The sequence below is a fragment of the Pyxicephalus adspersus genome, chromosome 5 (assembly GCF_032062135.1).
Source record: "Pyxicephalus adspersus chromosome 5, UCB_Pads_2.0, whole genome shotgun sequence".
Classification (NCBI taxonomy): Eukaryota; Metazoa; Chordata; class Amphibia; order Anura; family Pyxicephalidae; genus Pyxicephalus; species Pyxicephalus adspersus.
The window spans coordinates 91,653,860-91,676,190 of NC_092862.1; the positions used below are offsets into that span (position 1 = coordinate 91,653,860).

The 22,331-nt window shown below is 36.2% G+C and overlaps 1 protein-coding gene across 4 annotated transcripts in view; it reads right to left on the reverse strand.

Annotated features, from left to right (window-relative positions):
* The window catches only part of COBL (cordon-bleu WH2 repeat protein), a 241,175-nt gene that overhangs the window by 39,743 nt on the left and 179,101 nt on the right, over nt 1-22,331 (reverse strand). For all 4 annotated transcript variants that reach the window (XM_072412123.1, XM_072412122.1, XM_072412125.1 and 1 more), the window contains one exon: nt 10,565-10,817. In XM_072412123.1, the coding sequence (XP_072268224.1) occupies nt 10,565-10,817 (253 nt within the window). The remainder of the gene's footprint in view (nt 1-10,564; nt 10,818-22,331) is intronic.

Genomic DNA, 22,331 nt, shown 5'->3' on the forward strand with positions numbered 1-22,331 from the left:
AAAACTGATAGGTCTGGAACAGGTGGGATTTATGCCGAGTCAGGAGGCCCGGGACAAAGTTATAAATCTTATTCACAGGGCACAGGAACTGAAATGAGAGTGGATGTTACTGTTAACTGACACCAAAAAGGCCTTTGACAGGGTGGCATGGGATTACATGTTTGAGACTCTGAAATTTCTTGGTTTCCATACTCATTTGCTTAATTGGTTTAAATCTCCCATAATCCCACTGCTAAAGTTAAGGTGAACTATATCAATTCAAATGTGTTACATATCTGCAATGGTACCCGACACGGGTGCCCACTATCGCTGTTATTCATCCTAACTCTTGAACCTCTCATTAGAACTCATTAGAGTCCACTGTATACTAGTTTTGAGGTGGGAAGGAGAGAGTATAAAATAGCGGCTTACGCTGACAATCTACTGTTTTTTCTGTCTAATCCCTAGCACTTACTAGTCAACTTGATAAATGAATTGGAAACCTTTCGTCAGGTGTCTAACTTCAAAATAATCTGTTAAAATCTGCAGCCTTGGGAGTTACTCTCTCCGAGACACAAATACAGCAGTTAGGCATTTCCTCCCCCTTTAAATGGGAATCTAGAGGTCTGAAATTTTTAGGTGTGACGCTAACTTCGAAACCCAAATAATTATTTTCTTAAAATTTCCGTTCTCTGCTTCAAAAGATAAAATCAGATTTACACCAGTGGGCAAATAAATCTATCTGATGGTTCGGAAGGGCTGCCATAGTAAAGAAGAATGTCCTTCCCAGGATACTCTATGTCATGCAAGCCTCACCAATTTCAATCCCAACCAGTTCTTTCTCAAACCTTAGGGTCTTATTCACAAAATTTTTATGGAACAACCTTTGCCCAATAATTAAGTACAGCTATGTTACTAGAAAAAAATATCAAGGGGGTATGGGTTTCCCAGATGTCCAGCGGTATTATCAGGCTATTCATTTGGCTAGAATTATTGATTGGAACTGCCATACCCATTTAAAGTAATGGATAGATAGAGGCTTTCTTCAGTAAAATCCTGATAGCACTAGCCTCTTGGGTCACACTAGCACACCAAATAATCTTAAAAACCACCTGACTATAGGAACTACACTTCATGTTTTTTCTGTTCTGAACCATCGTGGGGGGTTCTCCTCTGCCCCAGGTTTATTGATGCCTTTATGTGGTAACCCGAAATTCCCCCCTGGTTTGCAACATCTGTTTTTACAGAATGCTAAAGGCACTTCACCACCGAAAGTGGCAGATTTTTTAACGGCAGGCAGAGTAAAATCAAGGGCTGAATTAGTTAATCAGGAGGAAGAAGAACTGCCTTCACGCTGGTCATATCTACAAATCAAAAATTACATTGCAGACATAGGAAGAAGGGGTGTTTTTCTTAATCCCCCATCGGTACTTGAACAGATTTGTCTTGAGGGAGCTTCTGTGCGCCACACGATTTCATTTATGTACTCCTCCCTTAGCTCACTGTTTTCCCTGGACAATATCAGAGCTAAAAGGGCATGAGAGTCAGTATCCAAGTATAATTTTCTTTCCAGCAATGGCATTATATGTGTATGATTTCACACAAGTGCTCCATTAGTATTAAATTGCAAGAAACCTTGAACAAAATGTTCACACAATGGTATGCAACTCCGGATCACATACATAAATGATACCCAGAGTCTTCAGTCATCGCTGGAGGTGTTATCAAGCTGAAGGTACTATGCTTCACTATGCTACTTTATTTAGTGGACAAGCCCCATTATTTAGACATATTGGAGCCAAGTTTGTAATACTGGCCACCAAATAATAGGGTCCTCTTTTCCTTCCTCCCCTTCGGCATGTCTACTACATTATCGCGGTGAATCTCTGGGTTTATACAGATCCTCTTTAACCCTATGCCTATTGAATGCGGCTCGTAGCCTGATTCCAATGTTCTGGAAATCCTCCACCCCCCCTCCGATTAGGAGTTGGCCTAACAAGGTGCTGGACATTTACCTGATGGATGAATCTAGATCCATCTCCCTTGACAAAGCAGATACATTTACAGAAACTTGGTATCCCTAGGTCACTTTTTTTATTTTCTGATGTGTATAAAAGTTTAATCAATAATCTGAATGAGGTCTCTTTTCTTGATACAAACAGGGTTTTATGATTATGGAAGAAAGTCATGGTTGTTAATAGCTATTCCTTATATTATATTCTCCTGTTTTTTTCTTTTCTATTCTGCTAATACCCAATTTGTTGATTTTGTTCTTGATTATCCACAATATTATACTGTATGTTTTGCATAGTTTGTGTTATGGTTTTATTTATTTCTATATTTAAAATAAAGTTTAAAGTGTGAAAAAAAAAATAGCTGTGACTGCATGACAGTCTATTCATATAACAAATTTAGTTATAATGGGCTGCATTAGTCTCATAATAAAGTGTTTTATAAATAAAAAGTTTTACACAGAGTTCTCAATAAGGATATTTAGGGTGATTTCAGGACCCATAAGAGGAAGATTTACATGTGCTAACAGACCTCCTAGTAAACATAGTGGTCATACATGTTCTGGTGAGTTTGACACTAGTGGAGGAAATCACAGAGTGCAAGTATATTTATACAATCGACAATCAAAAATTTGACCATCGATAATCTGTTTACTTCAGTTTTCAGGCATGAATTTTAGATCGCATTTTCAATACAGGGACTGCAGAACACTGTTTGGCCACTGGTGTTTTGATGGTGCTATTCTGCAGAAACAGCTGTTAGGTCTTGCTTGCTACACTAAATACATGTTGAGACGTTCCTGTTATGTGCTCCCTGGAATTGTACCAGATGTCCGCGGTGCTGCGAGAGGAAGGCTGGTCTGTGTATGGAGGTAAGTATAACTTTCAAAAATCCAGAATTTTCGAAAAACCTGGCACTTCTCGGGTCCCGAGGTTGCTGGTATTTTGAATGTCAACTGTAAAAGAGGTATTTAAGTGGAAAGGAAGGGTTCTATGATATAAATAAATTCAAGCTATCCCCTAATATTATATATTAGAGAAAATTATGAGATGTTTTTTGGGGCAAATATGTATTAGAAACTTAGATAACTTGATAAATATGTACAATAATGATCACATGGATCACTTATGTTAGTGGTCCATCTCCTCTTTACATTTAAGAAAATAGGACCTTATGCTATACAAAACAATTCCTTGCTAAATAAAATACCTAGAAGTCCAACGTTCATATACAAGTTATCAATGAAGGACTTCTAAACTAGTAGGGCTATGGCTACAAAAAATGTAATTTCCTTTGTGACTAGAAAGGTTGAATTGACGAATAGCACAGAAAATTTGTCTCATGTGCCAACGCATTTCGATGAATAGGCTTTCTCAGGAAATGGTGTGAGACCAATAAATAAGAATTAGTTGGCATCATCATAGCCATAACAGTGGTGGGTAAATAGTTTAGAGAGAAATTACAAATCTACAATGGTACAAGGCCTTAACGATGGTACTTTGCACATGGCAGTCCCCATCGCAACAATCCTACCAAACAGTGGAGAATCTGATTTACAGATGGGCTGCTGCTCTGGTGGGCTGCCTCTTCTGTCTCCAGCCAAAGAAGCCTCATGATGGAATCAAACTGATTCAGGTGACGATGAATTGTCAAATCAACTCAGTGCCAAAAAACTGGTGCATTGGCTCATGGTGTTGTGTGTGCTCATGCAGCCATGCCCATGTCACACCCCCTATGTCTAATTCATTTATCTTCATCAGAAACAAAAATTTGACTTACAGATAAGTACATTAGGTTTAATCTGTCTGAGAGTCTGAGATACATTCTTTATAAACTCTAATTTCAAATTGAAGAAGTGCTTTTCAGAAGCTATTGCAAATAAATTCTGGTTGTAGTAAATCAGGATTATCAGAAACAAAATTTTTTATATTTCAGAAAAAAGATTAACACTTAGTTTAGCAACTTAGAGCCAGATAGAAAGCTGTTTTGACAATGCACATTTGGGGTCCAAGCTAAGTCTGGGATATTGCCATTAATTATAGTCTGCTGCAGTCTTTGATAAACTGTTCCCTGGAATAGCTACTTCACAAGTGTTAAGCATGCATAAAGATAATTGTATCATTATTTAACAAGAGACAAATATGTCTTTGCAGCAGCATATGCAGATGACCCATGTAAATCTTAAAATATTAATTTTAGTAGAAAATGTTTGGCGGTACTGTGAATTGTTAAACATCACTGTTTTTTTTTATTATATACCAAAATATATTATTTGTTAAATTTTACAACATTTTTCAAACATGTTATTTTGTCATGTTGTATATTTTAAAACAGTGGTCCCCAACCTCCGGGTTACCGACCGTTGCTGGTTTGTGGCTGGTGAGTTGGGGGCTGCAAATGAGGCAGAAGACGGCAGAATAAGGCAGCGGTAGCAGTGGCAGCCTTCCTTACACTACTCTAAAGCAGACAGTGTGACAGGAGCGCAACCAGTGGGAGCGCGGGGAGCTCTCCTCACACTGATTACACAGGAGCTGCTGAGAATGGAGGAGCAATGTATGTAAGGCTTACCCAGCTCTGCCACCTGACAGCACATCAGCTCTCTTACGCTACTCTGCAATTCTCATCTAGAGTGTCAGAAAGGTTGGGGACCACTGTTTAAAAGCACATTAGCATAACCAAATAAGCACATACAATGTTTACCAGATGTTGGATCTACTACTGAGCTTTAGGTAACCCAAGTATGAGGCTGCTATTTATTTGGAACATCTGCAGAATGGCTAGCTGATGACAGCTCTGCCTCTTTAACCCTTGCTAATCTAAATGGCAAGCAACTTTTCACTGAATGAATGGGAGCTCTTCCCAGTTGGGACAGCAAAAGTGTAGGAGGCTGAGCTGCTGTCAGCTAGCCATTTTGCAGATACTCCACATAAAATAGCCTAGCTTATATAAAGCTAACTTAGGTTTGTTTGGAGAGATATACCTTTATTTAGTAAACCTAATTATGTAATTATCACTGCAATTTGAAGTTCAGGAGGAAAAAGATATCCACCTGTCAGTATTATGAAAATTTGAAAATGTGGAAAAGATGCATAATGTGTTTTGGCAGGGACAGTTTCTTGTTATGCTTAGCTCACTCTTGCACCAACTGTTGCCTGAAACAAGCCTTTATGATTGTTTTGGTTAATAGTTTAGGAAGGATGGCTGTATAGCATGTTCTATGGAAAGAAGGAGGTGGGTGAGCATGGAGGATCTCATAGCATTGTTTACAATATTATGTATGTTTTTAATAAATGATCGTTAGTAATCCAATGAGGCAGATCACTAATGAACCCCTAATGACACCATGAACACCTGTACACGATATTCTACCAATTAGATCACGAACAATCACTATGGGTGATGAACAAGCACATATTATCCTAATGTAAATGCAGGTAAAAACCTAGAGTGAAGCAAAATGGTAAAGGTAGATCTTGTTCTTACAGTTACATAATAGGTCAGGTTGAAAAAAGACTTCAAGTTCAGCCATTAGGGAAAAACACATATCCCAGATATGAAATAGTTGGTCCAGAGGTACATTTTGCTCCAACAGGGGAAAAAAATTCCTTCCTGATTCTATGAGGAAATCAGATGTTCCCTGGATCAACAGTCTGTAATCTTCCCTTAAAAGCTTTAATACCGAGTTATTTTCTGTGCTTCTAGAAAAGCATCCAGCATTTTCTTAAAGCAATCTATAGTATTTTCTGAAACTTCCTGAGGGAGACAATTCCATATTTTTACAGACCTTACAGTGAAGAATTCCTTCCTTATCTGGAGCTTAAATTTTTTTTCCCTCCAGACGCAAAGAGAGCCCTCTTGTCCTGATCCCGAGGCAAATAAATGAGAAGAGAGTTCTTTATATGGACCATTATTTATACAAAGTGATTTTATCTCCCCTTAAACGTCTCTTCTCAAGAGAGAATAAATACAGCTAATCTCTCCTCAAAGCCGTTCTTGCTTTTTTTAATGTTTACCATGAAGGTTTTGATATTAAGCCCTTTTTTTTTTTTTTTTTTTTTTTTTTTTTTTACTAGATATGCCCTCCAGAAGTGACATCCACTCCAACTCTTAATAAACTTTTTGCCTTTCAAACACACCTGCCAACCCCCCCTTCCCCTTTAGAAAAAGAAACACTCGAAAAGTCTTCAGCTGATCTCAGATGAGTAATCCTGTCTCAGGTAACAAGTCACCAGAGAAATTCCACTTATGGAGTCACTCACTAACTGAACCAATGGGATGTCACTACCTAAAGACGGTTATTTTGCTGCATTTTAAACCAGTGAAAGAACACCAGTGACAGAAATATTTACCTGTAATTGTCCTTAGAAAGCTATTGAATATAAACAAAAAACTAAAGTTGTCATCATGTCACTCAAACAGACACACTTTAAGTCTGCTCCGTCATTTCAGCCTCTCCTAGTGTTGATTCCTAGATATGTCAATGCTTTCCATAACAGTCAGGCCAGCTTAACAATTTAGGTGTAATAAGAAATTCTAAAGCAATAGGTGATGCTAAAATCAGGATCAGGATATGACATAAAAATAGTAAAACAAAAGTAAAAGAAATCACAAGGGAAGAAATTACATAAAATGCTGCAATCTTTACTTTTAAACTCCTATATTGTGCCTGTACGAATATCCATAAAATTCCAGCACTGAATAAGACTAAAAATAGACAGCAGGGTATAGTGTTTAGTATAGGAAAGTACCGTGTAATTTAGGCTAGAAAAGATATCAAACAACTCACAAACTTGGACACAATTTAATCCAAATTCTTACAGTCTGGGAGTGCTGGAGTATTTTAAAATTATCTACTGATTTAAGCTAGATTTGAGATCTTGTAATATGAAGACTTTGCTTTGTTTAGAGAAGTTGCAATATTGCATTTCAGATTTATTTTAACTTAACAAGGACAGTGTCCTTTAATGACCTGTGAAAATATCATGATTGCAAGTGTATGTAGGAGTTGTGGCCTTGAATGTGATAGAAAAAGCAAAAGTGCATTGATTAATAACTAGGCCCTTTATGTTAACCATTAGCAGTCCATTCTAAGTTGAGTGACTTTCTATGTCCTGTGATTTACAATTATTAATTTATTACAGTTTTATTTACAGCAGAGTGTAATCACTACTTTCTGAAAGGCAAGAAAAGACAAAGTAAAGAATATGAGCATGCTGTCTGGGTTATAAAGATATAATGTTCTCATCCTTGTGGCAATTCATTGTAAAACTACAGTATAAGCTGCCAAAAAGTGAACTGTGCTTTCATTTAGAGGTATGTGTGTTCCAGACACAGGTCTCACAAAGTCAAGAAGATTATGTGTATTACACTCCCAGACTGAGCAAATAAGCTGGCCCAGAAGTGTACAAACTAGTAAAAATGTTCTTCTGTTATGGAACACGTTCTGCTTAGTTTGCAGAGGAACAATTCATGATTCATTCTTTTGTTGCAACACTACACTATGTTTGCATCTATCATCTGAAAAGAACAGATTGTTGTGATGTTTAAGTGCAGTTGTAGGTATAGATTTTCTTAAATCATTAAAGGATCAGTGTTGGTTTTGGTCAGCTGAAAGGTTAATTTGTGCCCTATTATAGAGAATGTACCAGGATATTTTGAAACATGCAAAATGAAAAAAAAAAAAAAATGGTGCTATGGATTCAGAAAAAAAACACCACAATGAAAGGTCCCATATGTGTTATAAGTAAGTTGGTATTTTTATAATGAAAGAAAAAATCATTGCCCTCTTCAAGATGATTAATAATTCTCAATACAACACAATATGTGAATAAAAGCACGTTTGATTTTAAACCACATTAGGTGGTTATATAAAGATAACTCACTGCAATGCACGCAGTAGTGTATTAGTGTAATTAATGTAGTGTAACAAGTTAGGCTTAGTTTACATTTGCAGTAAAAAACTATGACATTTACCACTACCGAGTAACTACTGGCAACTGCTGGACACCTGGGATTGGTAACAGGTGGTAAGTGCTGGGCTTTTTCAGGCTTAGCAGTTTTTCAAGCAGCAGTGGTTCCTGGCATGAAGAAGCTGTGAATACAACCTTACTGCCAGTGTGAAGTGCCGATCCCACTACACATGCATGAGATTGAGCACTTTTCTCTTACTTAAAAGGAAAGCCCCTGATGACGCATTCCCGATGTCAGGCATGCGCAGAATGAGCAGACCACAACCACCTGGGATATGTGACATAAATATCCCAGGAGGCTGCAGATTTCCCCCTTAGTCTTTACCCCCATGGCAGGAAAATGCATTTTTCTGTTATATAACAGGGAAAGTTACCCTTTCACCCTTAAAATGTAACAAGATAACAAGATGGGGGCAGGACAGCCAGTGTTCCCCTCTCATGACTGCCAGCATGTGTTAGCAGATGGGAACAGGACAGCCATTGTCCCATCCTCCTCCCTGCCTATATTCTAAAAAAACTGTCTTTGAAATTTATCGACCCGAGTGGACGTGTGTATTGACATCATCAGCAGCGTAGTGTGATAGCTGTGTGTGTGTAAAGGGCGTTTGTCATATTCAGAGTGCACAGGGAACCTTAATAGCTACTAGTAACTAAATTTCAAAAAAGTTTAAAAACTTGGGAAAATTGAACACTGGGGTTGCCGTTTCATATGCAAGTGCATCTAAGAGCCCATAATAAAAATGCAAATTGGGGACCCCGCTGCCACTAACATAGCATGGGGCATAGGGGTGGGGCCTTTAAATTTATACCTACCTTTCATACAACTATGATTGTCATGCTATGCTAACCTGTCTACTTCTTCTTTGAACCCCAATTTCCCTTGAATGGTGGGCCAACCTCTCATCAGCAGCTTAAATTCTCTGAACAGATGACAGCTCAGCACTGAGCAACCCCACTGTGATTAGTTCAGGTGGGGGAGGCACAGCTGCCTGGTGCTCTGCCCACTAAATAAGGCAGAGAATTATGATAATGGGACCTCTTCCTGCCTGCTACCACTGTGGTATGCATGTTTCCTTTCTACTGCTACCTATAGTTTAGTAAATTCTAAATACAGACCCAGTAAGTTTAGTTTGACTCACAATTTGTGTGAGTCTTCATGTGTACACTCACATTAAGAGAAACCTGCAAATTTGTACACAACAATGGAAAAAAAATTCTGTGTATATTTGGAACTGTGGTGATTTCACTTGGTTAAATATCACAATAAGTGAAAAATGGGCAAATTTTATTAGCAATAATGGGAAAGTGTAAACAGTCTAAACTAAAAATAATTGTGATTTCACTTGCTAAACATTCATAGTATGAGAAAACAGGTTACTTTACTTGGTTAGGAGTCACAGTATGAGAAAAATGGGCAGACTTTATTAGAAACAATGGGAAAACATACATGTTTATAACTGGAAATAATGGCTGTGATTTTACTTGCTTAACAGTCACACTTCCATAATTACTTTCCCAAGAGCACTTTTTTCCAGAAGAGCTCTTTTCTGAAAACATGGTTTTCAAATGAGCAGTTTCCAAAGGCACTTTCACAAAAGTTCCTTTTCTGCTAGGTAATTTCCTTTAAGTATTTTTCCACCTAATATTTATCACCAAGAACCCTCTTCTTTAATCTTGTCACCATTTTAGCTCCAAGCTTTGTCCCTGACTAGCAGGAAATTGCAGATTGAATGCGCTGTCTGAGGGCTGCACTGACACCATTTCTAATGTCAAAGGTCAAAGACAGGCATGTCAATGCAGCAGACTGCTGGATGATGTGTGGGCATTTTGTGATCAACTCTGATCTGAACTAACCAACTATTACCACACATGAACTATTATGAGAATGTGAGTCAGGGTCAGGGTCACTTGGAACAGTGAAACTGCCCCTATTGTGTCTATGATCAGGTGATCAGGAAAGCAGAAGCATCAAAGTTTTATGTGGCCCTGCAAGCAGGAGTAGCAGCAAAAAGATGCCTCCTCAAAGCTGAATAGCTGGAAGAAAGTACAGAGTACATCTGACACTCCAATGTTATGAAAATGGTAAAATATAGCACTACTGTGTATATCTTCTCTCGATATCTATTGCTATGGAGCTTTTAATATGCACAATATTTCTGCAGAAGGCTTTCCCATTATGTTAATGCAGTTGCAAGTGACTAAAATTTTACTTTGAGAATGGGAGAGCTCTGGAGCAGAGCTATATTAGTGATGTTAAGCCATTTATGTTGTCTATAAAATTCAGTAAAGTCCTGGAAATAAATTACAATAAGAAGAGTGTAAACCTCAGACAAGAAAGTACCTTGGCTAATAAAATAGTATAAAGCTCAGCTTAAATGAATGTTTTTTGCACAGAAGTGGGTCATCTCAAAGTGCACAATTGAGCTAAAACAGGAAAATTAGACCTCACAGTGACACAATATAAAGGTAATAGGAAACTGCTGCTCAAATTTGCAGGCCACATATAGTATACATAAAATATAAAAGGTTTTAAATGTATTGCAATGAAGAAAAATATAACAGTACTGCAAGGAGTGTTATAATAATAATACACATAAAGTTACCTAGTATTTAGGCTCCATGAGTCGTCACTGTTTAAGGACTCTGCTCTGGACGGTTGTGAATTAGCTTTATAAGTCGCATTGTTGGTATTTTCGTCTTTCTTACAGCTATCAGTTTGCAAATCTAGTGAGACACTATCTGATGGGGAGCTCACAATGCCTGAATCTTCTGTGTAGCTATTTACAGATCCAACATCATCAGTTGTTAAGACTTCTTCTGATGTGATGCTGCTACTGTGCTTCAATGTTTTTCCACCTGCATGACATATTCAGGAAAACATATTTAAAAAAAACAAAAAACAAAAAAACGTATAATTGCTAAAGCATATTTTGTTAAAAGTACACAAATTCAGTAATAATGTATATGAAAAATCATAAAAAGTTAAAGCAATTTTTTTTGACGATACAAGTTGTACAAAGTATGGGATCCATTATATAAAAACCTGTCCCACAAAAATTTCAACATATAGAAAGAAAATATTTTTTTTTACAAATAGGTTGTAAAAACAAATTTCATTACGAAATGCTAAAATCAATACAAAACACAATACCTCCTATTTTTGTAAAACTTGTATATATTACTACAATGGTTCACCAAATTAGGAGTTACAGGGGAAAAGATAAACATGAATTTCTAAGTATCTACAGTAAATATGTGCTTTTGTCTTCTTTAAATAGGGAATTATCCAATCTTCTCAGTATAGCAAGAGACAAAAAATGAAAAAGAAAATGAAAGAATGAAAGAAAAGAAAACAAAAGTAGAACTTATTTTATTTTTTCCCTATGTATGTTTTTTTTTTAAATTCTTAAAAATAAAATGGAAAAAAAAGAAGTAGGTAAATGTCTGAATTGCTTTGTTCTCCCTTTTCATTATTCGGGCATAGAAAGCTGATGAAATGTAACTGGCATTGTATTAAAAATGAATCAAACAAACATTTTTCTATCATTTAATAATGCTAGCCAGCAAAAAGTCTTTAATTAAAAAAAACTTATTTTTAACCACTAAATACTGTAACTTTTACAATAAACAAAATCAGTAAACTGCTCATGCATTCTAGTTGGTAAGAACAATTGAATAAGTATCTGTTGATCCCTTACATGTGCTAGACCTGCAACTATCTGGTAAGCAAGAAGATATTTTTTCTTTATGTTCTACACCTTAACCGTGAGTAGAGATCATTTGAATTGAATTTAATCTTGTCAGCCTGTAATCAGGGAATTACATATTTAGGTATGTTTAAAGCAGACCATCTCTGTGGAAACACTGTCACTGCTGAAAGGGGACAGGGGGATGAACTTTCAAAATATCAAGGCTTAATAACTTGCACACACTTAAAGGCATTTTGGAGGCAATTTTTGCTATTTGTCTTTGATGTGGTGGGTTTTTAGAAGGGGGTGGCAGCCCAGAGGGGCTGAATGAGAATCCACCTGCTGGCTGCCAGGAGGGTTATTATGCATATTATCCAGAGCCAGATTGTGTAGAATATGCATAGAACACAAAATGTATCTGGCAATCATACAAACCCATCTTTAAACATTTTAATTTAAAATTGTAACAATGGTACTAAAATTAAACTACTGCTTGAAAGATTTTTGAAACAGTAATTCTTTGTGTTGCTTTTTGGTGGTTTTACAATATATTTTATAACGATTGTGTTTTAAACTAGAACAATGTTTGCATAAATATGTATTACACCGTAATAAATCATTTCTTCGTAAAATGGTATAGTCCCTGTTCCTTTTGGCTAATAACCAATTTTGAATGTACAACTTTCCACAAGCCTTTCCATTATATATGTTTTTTTACTTGGCTGTGGCTGAAAACAGTAGCTTTGATAGCATGGCTTGAAGATGTTTATCAGTGTTGGCATTTGAATTCGGGTTGTCCTTATATTCGACCCGAATATGGCTGTTCAAATTCAGATAGACCAGACCCAAAAAACACAGATTTGACTTCGCGTAAAATATAAAACTTCGTGTAAAAATATGTTAAAAAAAAACGAGGCTTTAATGTTAAAGTAATTTATTGAATGTGTGTGATTTGTGACAATGACAGCCAGCCACAATGACTGTGCAGCTGTGCGAATTTTCCTGTCAGTGTGGGATCCCCGGGCACTAGAATCTCCCCATTCATTCACCTCTAGTGCTCTGTGATTGGCTGAGGAAAGGAAAATCCTGATGACGCTTGAGCTGTCATCAGGGTTTACCTTTCCTCAGCCAATCACTCTCATCTGAGTTCAGTTCCCACGGTCACCGGACTGTACTTATCATGGATAAGTACAGTCCGGGGAGCGTAGGAGCCTGCGGTCACAGCTGATTGGAGGCATGCGAGTGCTTCCAATCAGCTGTGACTGCAGGTGAACTCTCAATAGAGTTTCTTCATTGAGAGTTCATCTGCAGTTCAGTTCCCACGGTCACCGGACTGATAAGTACAGCCCGGGGAGTGTGGGAACCTGCGGTCATGTTACGCTGTTCTGTATGTGTTCTTGGATGAAAATTCTCTATCCAAGAACACATACTACAATTACGCTTGGGCTGCAAGAGCAATCTGCTCCCCTGATTGCTCTTGCAGTTCTACACAGTCCCGAATAAAAACTTGAATTTCCCCTCATAGACTTTAATGGTGTTCGAATTCGTCGTTCGATCACCCGAAAAATATCGGGCTATCCGATCGAATAGCTGCCGAATCGAACACTGAGCTATTCCAACACTAATGTTTATGCCCTGATTGTACCTTTACACAAACCACATATTGCCAACACAGCTGTTTACTGTTTTTTTTTTAGTTTATGCATACTGTGACCTTATATTGCATATTATATATATATATATATATATATATATATATATTGCTCTAAATTGCCTGTTCATGAGTGGAGTATTTGAACCAAATTTGCTCCTATTTTCTTTCTAGCACAAGTTTAAAATAGGTGTTTATTATAGAGCTACGACCTGTTCTAGACCCGATTGCAACCTGAAATTTTTTTTTTTTTAAGTGGACCTGAATTTAGTTTAGGATTAGTTGCTTTTTTTTTATTTGCCGAAAATTACCTTTTAGTTTTTTTCCTACTGAAAAGAGTAGCATATTAATCGCCTTATTTCTCACAGCTTTATAATTGTGTGAAAGGCACTGCTGTCTTTGACTGCTAGTCTCATGAGATTTGTGCTGTGTCCCCCACTATTTTCCTTGCTGGAAAGGAATCTTTACCTAAGGGCCTGCAGTGCAGGGATTTTTGTGCTTCTACTTTATGCATTCTGTGGTCATCCTTCCTAAATATTTACTTTCCGGTCTAAAGGGGGCAACTCTGACATGGTGAAGCAAAGTCCTGTCTTCCATTGTGTCTTTGTGGGGACTTCCACAAAGAGACACAAGTGAGTACAAAATATGGTAAGTCAGTAATGAAGAAAATATTAGCTGTCCACATGCAATACTGGTGACCAGTCTTTTGCTCTCTGCTTTCCTTTTTTGTCACACCTTTGTGTACCTCCTGTGAAGGCCTTTAATACCTCCTATGGAAACCGAAGTACATCCTGTGAAACCTAAGTACTTCCTGTGAAACCTTAGAGATGGAAGTGAGGAGAAGCTCTTATGCCTATATACTTCCTGTATATGGAAGGCTGTGATGAAATTGCCCAGTTCTTTTGATAAAGCAGAAATATCTGTGAAACGTGTCAAATAGAAATAGGTGTCATGGTGATTTTGTTTATATTTGGCTCCAAATAATATATATTTTTATGAATGTTTAATGTTTTGAAAGAAGGTACCTAAAAAGTCCCAATAACAATTTTTTAATACAATGAAAACAAAATATGGTTAAAGTTAGCTAGGATTATATAATAATGTAAGTGCCTTCAAAATCTGAAAATGCTTTTGAAACTTTAAAATTCTTTACTGGTTTGATTGTAAATGTGCACAAATTATTTTGCTTCCCAAATCATATACCTAGTATTGATGATTGTTCTGCTAACTGGAGTGTAACATTCTCCAAATTCTACACGATATCAAAGTACCTACTAATACCTTACTAGTAACTATAACTGTAATATCTGTAATGTTATATATATATATATATATATATATATATCTTACAAGATTCCTGCAAAGCTTGCTTTTTTTATTGGCAAAAGAAAGAGGCCATTGAAAAAAATATATATATGAGCATATTAATGGAACTGTGCAACTAATGCAAATGAACATGGGGTTAATAAATAGGCAGGAAATGCCTTTTGTTCCAGCCCCCCCCCCCCCAAAAAAAAAATGTTATACCCATCATATCATGCTACCTTGTCACACATAGCTATCTCTATTACTCTCTATGAATTCCAATTACTCTGTAAGAAAAGAGAAATGTAACTGCAAGTGGAGAACTCTTATGGCTAACTCCCCCTAAAATTTTAATTCTACGGGGCCATCACAAGATACGAAAAACTATACATGTCATGCTACCCTGTCACATATAGCTGGCTATCAACCTTCTGAGAACCCTAATTTCTCAGGAATGGGGAGATATAGGGACTTGAAGATGTAATATTAAGAACATGTACCCCTTGGCTATCTGTCACATAAATTCCATTTCTCTGGAAGTATGCATTGCAGAGATTTTGGGGCATAAAGAAGGTTAGCAGCCCCCTATAACTGGGAGGACACATTGTATGGTGTAGTTTCTGCTCTGTGGTAGAGGAATGGTGAACGGAGAGCAAAATATGACCAGCCAGCACTGTATGACAGCTTTAGTTTTGTATCTTTTATTTCTAAAATGTCCTAATAATAAAATGTTGCATTAGTAAAATGAGCACCAAATGGCGAGTGCAGAAATTCTTGATTTGTAATTTCCTTTATTTGGAGGATGTACATTACGGTAACTAAAAACATTTCAATTTATTTTCATTTTAAATTAAAACTATGTCTTCATACCATTCTCTGCACTTACCAGGTGCACTATCATTTCTCTGGTAGATCTAAATTGATGCTCCGATGAGAAACTTAAACTCTACACTTTAAAAATTCTATTTCATGCAGATATGTGACTACACACTTCAAGATGGGCTGTGCATGTATTTGAAGGTCTGTGGGTAAGAATGTTTTTGCAAGAGGTTTCTATTTCTACTATCCATTATTCCACTCACTGCAAATATTATGCCTTGCCTGAAGGCTGTTGAAAAAGGGGTGCAATGACATTTGATAAGCTCTATCTGTAGCAATAAACAGAACTTTTTTTAATAAGGGCCTTTCATATAAAGACTTGCCAGATGTTCTACCAACTAGACCATAAACCACTTTGTGGTTTACTTTCTCTTAGTGTTCAAGTGTCTTTTAATGTAAATATCTAATCTAAACTAGTTAAATTATTGTTCAAAAGGAAGTCCAAACTCACTTTGATATGCTATTATTTAATGCTATAAAAATTAACATACAGATGCCAACTTTTTTCTTTTTTTCAATATATAAATATATACATGTTGCTCCAGAAGCAGTACTATATAGCCTCATAAGGATTCTCTCTTGTATGGTTGAATTCTGATTATCAACAAATTCTTTAGAATTAGAATACACTCCAAAGAAAGAACATTAATTGCAATTGATTTGGTACATTGATACTCTGTCAGTCACTGCAGAGAATACTGTAAAAAAATAGGTTTATGTGAAGTCTAAGTCTTCATTTAGAAGACAAGTGAGGATGTTTACACACCAAGATACCATTCCAATATTTGCTTTAATTATTTACATTTAGGCATGTGTCTAAACAAAAACAGAAAATAAAAACAATATCTTGGTATGACGACAACATTTTTTTTGCATCTGCAGTATGGTCATCCATCTCTTTTACCCCAACTTCTGAGATCAAACAGGTAAATTATAATAAATTTTGGCTGGAGTCCTGGGCCAAAAGTATCCCTATTCGTGGTCCTGTCAGCTTCTTATTTATAGCTGCTTGCTATAATTAGACTTTATCCTATGTTCAGTTTTAAATAGTTTACTTTTTTTAATAAATAAACCTTGGCCAAGATATTTACAGTGTAGAAGGACACAGCTTTGTTTCGAAGATATGTACAGTCTTTGTTTCTAGGTACCTAAAACTAATTGAAAATTTGAATATCATTCCAAGGAAAAACATTATAGGCTTTATTTGATAAGTACTGGTCATTACTGCCACTCCTAGCCTTTCATTTCATTTGCACCTGTATACGAAACATTGCCCAAATATGTTGCAATATACACTGTGGTAACACAAGAAAAAAAATATGCATCTAGTAGTAATTAGTTTTAAGTAATTGTAAAGCTCATCAAATTACTGGTGGCATAAGTAGCTATTTTGTAGCAGTACCTAACAGTATCTCCAATGACCTAAAATACAAAACTGCAATTGCCATTGTTAGATTTAGGCTGTGTTAACCATGAAGGTTAACCTGAACCTGAAGTTTTTCTGCCCCTCCAAGTGTTTGAAAAAAACTATTCCAGTACACACATCTTTAGTTGAGAAGGAATGTATGTTGTATGTTATACAACATACATTCATCTGCAAACAGAAAACAAGGATAACATGTGTGTCCAGGAGGTTATCTTCATCTACTTACAATAGAGGGTGGAAATTACATTGTAATTGCTTTTATAAACTGTGCCATGTTTCTCCCTGAGAGAAAGCTGGACTGGCAATGACTTTGCAAACTACTACTCTGTTCAATTTCAATAAAGACCCACTCCGTTCACTAAATTGAGTTTTGCCAGCCTTCTAATAAAAAAGCAGAGTTACTAAGTAGTAAACAGCAGTTTATTGTGAAAGTTTTAATGTGCATATATAGATTGATTTCTCATTTTATATATAGATTGATTTCTCATTTTTCACATTGTTGAACTAGTGAATTTTGGGAATAGAGACAAATATAGCTTCATAAAATAAGCCAAAAACACCTGACAGAAATAAACAATTTGCTTTATTTAAATTGCTGTCAGTAAAATGTGTCTCACAATTCTTTGCCACAATGTGAAAAATGACAAAGGGTAACGTAATTATTTTTGTATTCAATAGTTACACTTATGCCCGAATCATACATGCCTAACTAATTAAGAGCACCTCCAGTTTTACAAAACAGACTGTAAGTCTGACTAAGGATTACGTATAATAAACACTCTATATTACTGTTCACCTTTAGCAGTTTCTCCAATTTGGATTAGTGCTTTGTCCATAAAAGGCAAAGCAACAGGTTCTTTTTAAAGTACAGCTCTGCCTAGACTAGAGATTTGAAAATATTAGCTTTAGGCACTGTGAAAAATCTTCAGAAATCACATCAGAGGCACTGACATACAAGTTCTTTTTTGTGAAAACTCTGAGTCTTCGAGTTTTTTCATGTAAATGAATTGCAGGCTCTATAAGAAACCAACTGAAACCAAACTACAGAGACTTTGTTATGATTTTTCAAAATGGATGTTTGACAATGCCTACAGCTAATAGGGTTAGAGAGGTTGTAAAGTATACGCAATTATTTTAATGTGTGTTATTCTGTGTATTAGGGCACTGATTACCTAGGGGAATATAATGACCTATCCTTTGCTCCCCTACTGCTCAATGAAAATGAAGTAAAGAAATTACCCAGTATTTCCATGTATTGAGGTGAATGTACTCCCCACATTATAATGTAGCATAACTCCAAGGATATGGTTTCAAATACATTTCCTTTACATTTAAACAGCTTGCTTGTGCCATAAAAGGTCAAACAGCCTAAATAATTTAAAAATGAATCAACCAAAATGTAGCACAATTTTTTTAGTTATTTACTTCAACTGTTTCCTGTTTTCTATGATGATAAGATTCACCTAGCTTGAGGTCAGTGAAAAAACAGTATAGCAATCCTATTTAAAGAAGTAAGTAGAATGTAGGAGCTTGAGCACTATTTATACATACAAAATTGCAGTTGTAACATTTGTTCAGTTATCTTATATACTGTTTATTTACACTTTTCTTACCTGATGGGTTATAAAACAACATTTCACCTAATTTTTATTTCTATGCTACTAGTATCAAATCCAGTTTGTTGCAAAAGCAGCACATACTATGGCCTACAGTAACACAAAATTGTGTTTGGCAATGGTGTTTCTTGTTTATTTTTTTTTATTGCCCCCTCCTTGTATATGTATTTATACAAAATATATTCAGCAATACATATTATTTTCTTACAATATATGTTGGAACTAAACAGCCTTTATGATGTTTAGAAATAATAATAAATGAATTGCCTATTAAATGATCCAAGTAGAAATGTATACCTTTTGACCTCCCTAGTAGATCAAAATATAATATTACATTTATATTGCCTTGTCTTAATTTAAGACAGTTAATTTACTTTTCAGTCCCACCATTATATCAGTTGTAACCTCACCTTTTTACAGAGTTGCAAGGTTGCTATGATTTCACTGCAAAAGCAATAACACTGTAACTTGTACTGCTGCTGTGGCTACCTTGACTGCAGGTAGCCTTCCTCCTATTTACCTGTCACTATAGTGCCATTCCATTCTTCTACCGCAGCCAGTATGAGTGGCTGAGCTATCAACATTTATTGCCCACTCACGGGATATGTAGCTCTACTAATGGTTTGAACACTACATGGAAATGACTTACATCTCCTGCCTAATATAACCCACTATATATGAATCTACTAATGTCTGACTTAAAGAAAGCTTAGTTTATAGTTTTATAGTATAGTAATAATATTAATATGTTTAAAAAAAGCTAAACAACAATTCAACTCCCTAAGTATTAGACAGATAGTAAGTGATCAGGAGCTCAGCAAAGGAGATCAGTGATCTTCTTTGTATATATGGAGAAAAAAATGCCCTAAGATTGCCCCTATTTTAGCATAAAAAATATCAGACAAAGCAATAGTCTTGAACTGTCAGAATAAAGCAATACGTTTTTTCAGGCTTTTCCAGTAAAAAGAAATATAATGTCATAGTTAGCCCCACTGGCGAGATGTAGTGGACTGAACCAGATAGAATCAAGCTAGATTTTAACAGGCAAATCCATGTTTCTCTATAACAAGAGTATACTGTACCTCTAGGTATACAGGTAGTCCTCGAGTTAAAATGGAGATCCGTAATGACGACCCCATCGTAACTCGAAAATCGAAGTAGGAAACTGGCCTAGCCTACCAACCAGTCTCAGAATGTTGATCAGTATGGAGTAGTACTGTGTACTGTAATTTTGTTGATCACTGGCTATAGTAAGGCATATCACAAGGCGAGAGATGCGTACATCCCAGCATCATTTCCAACGTATCACAGCGCATACAGTGTTATGTTTTGCCTTTCGTGTAAAACTTCAGTACATCTGTACAGGCTACTGACATAAAAGGTACTAAGTTTTGACATTTGATTTTCACTAAAGGCAAACTCTAATTTTAATACTCTTTATATGCTCATATAGAGACGAGTTTACTTTATTATAGTGATTTACTGATTCCTATTATAACTAGTTACACATTACTAGATTGTAAGCTCTTCGGGGCAGGGTCCTCTCCTCCTGTATCACTGTCTGTATTAGTCTGTCATTTGTAATCCCTATTTAATGTACAGCGCTGCGTAATATGTTGGCGCTATATAAATCCTGTTAAATAATAATAATAATAAATTCTGGCATACATCAGATGATTCTCTCCCGAAGCTAATGGTTGAGCTCATCTTGACTGAAAATATGACATGTATACGGTGGTCCTCCTGTGACAATGTTCATCAATCTGCCACAGTTAATGGCTGCTGTGCACTCATATGGAGAAATGCACAGCAGGGCAACACATGCCTGTCTTCCTTCCTCACTTCATCAAACAGATGGCACTGTGTGTAGAGCACTCATTCATTTATCAGTCACTGAAAAGTTTGGCTGAGCTGACCTCTGTATGGGGTTTTAGTCACTCAATTGTTTGCAATCTGACATGGAATCATACAAAAATATGATAAAAAAAAGACAGATTCAAAAAGGCAGATTCAGAGGCAAAACTGATACATATTTATATTGTACATGTTCTTTTCAAATGATATATAAAGAAATATGTTTACATTTTGTATCATATAATATAAAACATAAGAAAATGTGTGGTAAAATAGTGTGAGGGTAGAACAATTGAAAGAGACAACACATTTATTCTGTATTTGTAGTCCACCACTGTGTAGGAAAAAACAGAAAGAGTGAAGATCAGATGAAACGTGAAATGTAAGAAAGCCACTTATGAAGTGTTTGCTCAGCAGCTCTTGGTATTTGAAGGGAATGATGCACAGCAGTAAACTGTAAAGAACAGAAACAGGAAAGAGAATGCAGAATGGGTAAGTGTTAAGTACAAGGGTCAGATCAGGCCAACATTACCACTCCACCCTCAGGAAAACAAGCAAATGCAATCCAATCACAAAACAAAAATTTCACAGCAAACCACTGCTGGTTATCTGAGCTTTAGTTTCAAAGTCATAACATTCCAAAAAACACAGCAGTGTGAGTAACAGGAAACTGAAACAAATAGATCACCCTTATATAAGCAAGCAGTTAAAGACTGAACTGTCAGAAATTACCAATAATTCACATGTAGGAAAACAAGAAGAAGCTGTGAGCAATCCGATCCTCTCCTAAATCCAGAGAACAGTATTCATATTACTTAATACTCACAGACTGCGTCATGGGAGGTTATGACCTATGGCTTTTCAGACTGAATAGTGGCACTTTTTTCATGTAGTGCTTGCTCTGGGACTGTGGCTACAGGAACAGTACGTTTTGTTCTTACAAAATCCAAATATGTTCACTGAACATACCCAGAAACAGTGTATAAAACAAATACACAAAAGTATGTTCATTAGGCTTACTTATATCCTGACTCCAGCACTGACATCTTTTATTACAGCCATATTTCATTTGCAGAGTAATGTGTTTAAACATAAAACAGTGTGTCTGGACATATAAACAGCGAGAAAGCACACAAACAAGCCAGATACAGTTTTTATACTACTGTTTAGATTACACAATTAAAAATGTACCTTCTATATATAAATAATCCTGATGTGTACAATCCAATCCATATTGACACATCAAAATCTTACTGTATCTCAGCTGTACTAAATATATTGAATAGCATAGTAAAACATTTCTTTTTGCAACAAGGCTAAATGTAGGCTTTCTACATAGGCTGATATTTATGCATAGTGCAAAATATTGGATATACAATCAATGATGGGAGCATCTTTTTGGAGGAATATAATACATGCAAGCATATGTGACAATTTAGGCTTCCATCCTGGTCTGTATGGAGATTTGAATAAGTCAAGACTGGAAAATGAATTTATCGCTAGGAACCATCAGGAAAATCCATTAAGGTTTAAAGCCCTATAAAAGTGTTAGGCTTCTTGTGATGATAGTTTTGCCCTAAGGACATCAGTACACTATATAATATTTAAAGACAGATTGCAAAAATTTGCACACTGAACACATTTACAAATGAAGGTAATTTTTAATGCATTCCTGAAACCCAGGATACTCCCGGACTGCAACCAGCAATCTGGTGGCCCACCTTGTTTTTATTCCCATATAGCCTCACAGGAGCAACCAAACCTATGGTGTTCATTATTCTATGGTGTAGCTCTGAACTCCCCACCCACCAAACTCAAAGCCTGAATTTGCTTTGTCTAGCTTACCAATTTGGGCGCTAGTAACGCCAGAGAAGGGATGTCAGAATACAAGTTTCGAAGCTGGGAGCTATAATCTTTTTCCCCCTCAAGGAGTTTCCAAAAAGACATACA